The sequence below is a fragment of the Mastomys coucha genome, unplaced genomic scaffold (genome assembly GCF_008632895.1).
Source record: "Mastomys coucha isolate ucsf_1 unplaced genomic scaffold, UCSF_Mcou_1 pScaffold2, whole genome shotgun sequence".
Lineage (NCBI taxonomy): Eukaryota > Metazoa > Chordata > Mammalia > Rodentia > Muridae > Mastomys > Mastomys coucha.
The window spans coordinates 16,226,089-16,230,325 of record NW_022196902.1 but is presented as its reverse complement, the minus strand read 5'-3'; the positions used below and the strand labels follow the sequence as shown (position 1 = coordinate 16,230,325).

At 39.1% G+C, this 4,237-nt stretch overlaps 1 protein-coding gene across 1 annotated transcript in view; it reads right to left on the bottom strand.

Moving 5' to 3' along the window:
• Nucleotides 1-2,652: 2,652 nt before the first annotated feature.
• Nucleotides 2,653-4,237, bottom strand: part of Moxd1 (monooxygenase DBH like 1) — an 80,942-nt gene continuing 79,357 nt past the window's right edge. Inside the window, exon 12 of the mRNA XM_031380606.1 lies at nucleotides 2,653-4,056. Coding sequence (XP_031236466.1) covers nucleotides 3,844-4,056 — 213 coding nt within the window. The 3' untranslated portion in view covers nucleotides 2,653-3,843. The remainder of the gene's footprint in view (nucleotides 4,057-4,237) is intronic.

Below are 4,237 nucleotides of genomic sequence, written 5' to 3'. Positions count from 1 at the left end.
TCCTACAGCTGATAAACACCTTTAGCAAAGTGGTTGAATAAAAAATTAACTCAAAGAAATCAGTAGTCCTCCTTTATACAAACAATAAATGGGCTAAGATAGAAGTTAGGGAGGCAATACCTTTCACAATAGTCACTATCTTGGTTTAACTCTAATCAAGCAAGTGAAAGAATTGTATGACAAGAAGTTCAACTCTTCGAAGGAAGAAATTGAGAAAGATATCAAGAAGATGGAAAGGCCTACCATGCTTATGGATCAGTGGGATTAACATAGTGAAAATGACCATCTTACTAAAACAACCTACAGATGCAATGCGATCCCATCAAAATTCCAACACAATTCTCTAAGACCTGGAAAGAACTTCATATGATAAAATTCTCAACTTCATATGATAAAAAAAACCTAGGATCTCTAAAACAATTCTGAACAATAACAGAAGTGTGACTTTAAGTCGTACTACAGAGGAATAGTAATAAAAACTGCATGGTATTGGTGTATAAACAGACAGGTTAATCAGTGGAATTGAATCAATGACCCTACACACCTACGGACACTTGATTTTTGACAAAGAACCCAAAACCACACAGTGGAACAGAAAGAGTATCTTCAACAAGTGGTGCTGGTCTAACTTGATGTCTGCATGTAGAAAAATGCAAATAGATCCATATTTATCATCTGCACAAAACTCAAGTTCAAAGAGATCAAAGACCTCGATGTAAAACTAGACACAGTATATCTTATAGAACAGAAAGTGGGGACTAATCTTGCAGTCATCAATCTGCAATAATCTTGCAGACAACTTCCTGAACAGAACACCAATGGCTCAGGCACTAAGGTCAAGAATTAATAAACAGGACCTCATGAAACTGAAAAGCTTCTGCAAATCAAAGGACACTGCCAACAGGACAAAATGGCAGTCTACAGATTGGAAAAAGATTTTAACCAACTCTACATCTGACAGAAGGATAATATCCAAAATATATAAAGAACTCAAGAAGTTGGATGCCAGCAAACCCAATTATAATGGGGTACAGAGCTAAACAGAAAATTCTCAACAGAGGAATCTTGAATGGCTGAGAAGCACCCAAAAAATGCTCAATGTCCTTAGTCATCAGGGAAATATTAATCAAAATAACCCTGAGACTCTGTCTTATACCCATCAGAATGGCCAAGATCAAACACTCAAGGGCTAGCACATGCTGGTGAGGATGTGGAGCAAGGGGAACCCAATTTCATTGCTGGTGGGATTGCAAAGTTGCACAACCACTCTGGAAATCAGTTTGGTGGTTTCTCAGAAATTTGAGAACAGTTCTACCTCAAGACCCAGTTATACCACTCCTCAACATATAACATATACCCAATAGATGCTCCACCATCCTACAAGACCAAGGAGGGGGAGGGCTATAGTTGGAGTGAGGATGATACCTAGAGGGGGATCTCTCCCTTCCCAAAGGACAAGTCGGGAGGGGGTGCTGATATTGAGATGTAAAGTGAATAAATAAAAAATGTTTTAAAATGTGAAGAAAAGTGATGGACAACTATCAATATTCACCAGAATTCATGGGCATGCATGGGATTGTTTCCCTGATTTTATACTGAATCAGTTCTACAGAGATACTCAGAGGTATTAATTTTTTTCTTATAAGAAAGTTAAATGATGCTCAACACATAGAAAACCAGAAAGAGCCCTCATGCTCAGTAGTAAGTTTGATTATGCAAACTGTATAACATGTTTATTTCTGCTTCCAAACATCCTTTCCTTGGTCATGCAGCCATTAGAATCAGGCTCACACCAAAGCTGCTCCATATCTGTCTCAGCTAACTGCTAGGGTCCCTGAACGTGTTCAGAAAAGTGTTACCATCCAGGGTCCCCCCAACCATGATGAACTCTGAATTTCATGTCTCCCTGACATGCCCTGCAGGTGAGGATCAAAACAGAGGTCAACTCATCTGTTTGGATTCTATTCTTCCCCAGGTGTGAAGCTTCTCTGCCAGACAGATTTAGGAAGCAGCTAACGTTGATGAAGGCAGTATCACAAAGACCATGAAAAGTATGCACAGGCAGTTTCAGAGGGTCTACTTAGCATCTGATCAAACAACTTAGGATATAGTAAGTACTGCACATTATTCTCACTGCATAATCTCTCCTGATTCCACTGTATATGTGATTCCTTGAAGCCATGTATAGTCACAAGATACCCTAGGAGAACATAGTTTTAGTTTTGTGTCCCACAATGTCAGTGGAAAGAGATCTCCTGGGCTGGCTCTTCACACATGAGCTCCCGAAGCTCTTCATTTTATTATGCTTGCTGTGCCACTTTGCTTACCAAGAATAATAACAATAAGTGAGTTATAATAAATAACAATGACAATAAGGATAGTACTGAATCATTCCCAATGTAAGTCATTTGGTTTTGATACTTCAGATCTCAGGAATTCTGAAGTAGAAATAGACATATAATTTCAAATATGTGTATCTGAGGTGATCATATTTCTCAGGCAAATAGTCAAATGAAAAAACTCACAGAGAACATATAGAAAAATCACAGAGTCTGATATAAACCATCCACACAAATAAAAAATAAATAAAATTAGCCACAAAATATATCAATATTTCCTCAAATGTAAAAATTCTTTAAATCAAGAAGTAAAGACTCTAAAGAATAATATTTATTTAAATGACAATTTGTAAGATAGAAAGGGCTTAAAGTGGAAAAATAAGGGTTTTCAGCTGATTTTATTGACATCAGTACACAATAACTTGATTCTATCATGAATCACATAAGATACTATACAAAACCTTTAATTCCATTAAGCTTATTAATATGATCCAAACATTCAGCTTAATGGATGAGGATAGGACATAAAACAAGATTTAAGCAGATAATACAAAAAGAACCAAAAGAATAAGAACCTCAGCTGGTGGCAATTTTATATTGGAAGTCAGTTTATTAACTAATATAAAAATAAATCTGTCATAGGAAATGTGACTTAGATCAATCCAGAGGGTAACGCTGAGTGGTAAGGAAACGTACAGATCCCACGGCCCCGCCTCCTGCATGCACTGTCTGTCTATGTACTCTTTGGAATCTCACCCCATCTAGAACCCTTCAGAGCAAGAGGTTTGCAGCTCTCTATTTTTTTCTCAGTTAACCATTAGCCACCATCATCTCCACACTTATCAAAATCTCTTTCTTTTAAGAGAGTTGCAGAGCTTAAGAAAAAATTTCAACTGGGAAGTGCTAGAGAGACTGGAAAATACTTTGATGTGGGCTTGGACATCAACAGACTCGGCTGATCAAGGAAACCAAAGATGCAGAGATAAACACTGAGGTCAGAGAACCATGAGTAAAATTGGGGAAAACTCAGGGACTGGGATCTGTCAAAGAGAGGGCAGCCCTGGCTCACCCTGGCAAGAGGGCAACCCTGGCTCACCCTGGCAAGAGGGCAGCCCTGGCTCACCGTGGCAAGTTACACCCAGAAAAGAAGATGAGCAAGCAGGAGCGGAGAGTAAGTCCACTGATGTTGCTAAGGTAAACGTGTTTGTGAGAAGGACATCGAGTGTCATGTTGAAATCACATGTAATGTTGAAACATTAAAGACTCTTTGCTTCCCACTTCATGTACTGACTTGCAAAGTGGTTAAATCAGGTTAATTTTATTCTACTAATCATATGTATAGAACATCGACTTTCATGAGGAAACCCAGAGAACCACAGTGACATCGCTCAGGTAGCCTGGGAAGGAAAATGGAAGGTGAGTATGTGTGGAAACTTAAGTTTCCAGGCTCTTCGCACCCACCCATCTCTTCAGGTCTAACATGAACACAGTCTTTAACCTGACATTAAAGGACAGTCTCATATTCCAGACCACGTATGACCACGTACAGAAGTCCCAAGCCCTGGGTGCTCAGCATACTTCCAAGAAGCAGAGAGCACATGAGCAAGTGGAGAGAGAAACTGCCATGCAGAGGTGAGGAAGCTGATGTCCCACACACCAGAGGTTCTGCTTTATAAGGCCTTCTGATATCAGGAGGTAATGCTGTCATCCCTTGAATCTGAAAAAGAAAATAGTAATTCTTGTGAGCAGCTGTGTAATAACAGGGCCATGGCCTAGCTCACTTCAGAGGTCTGAATGAGAAGGGACCCCAACATTCATAGATTTGAATACTTCATCCCTGGTTGGTGAAACTTTTTGGAAAGGATCAAATGGTGTGGCTTTTTTTTTTTTTTTTTTTT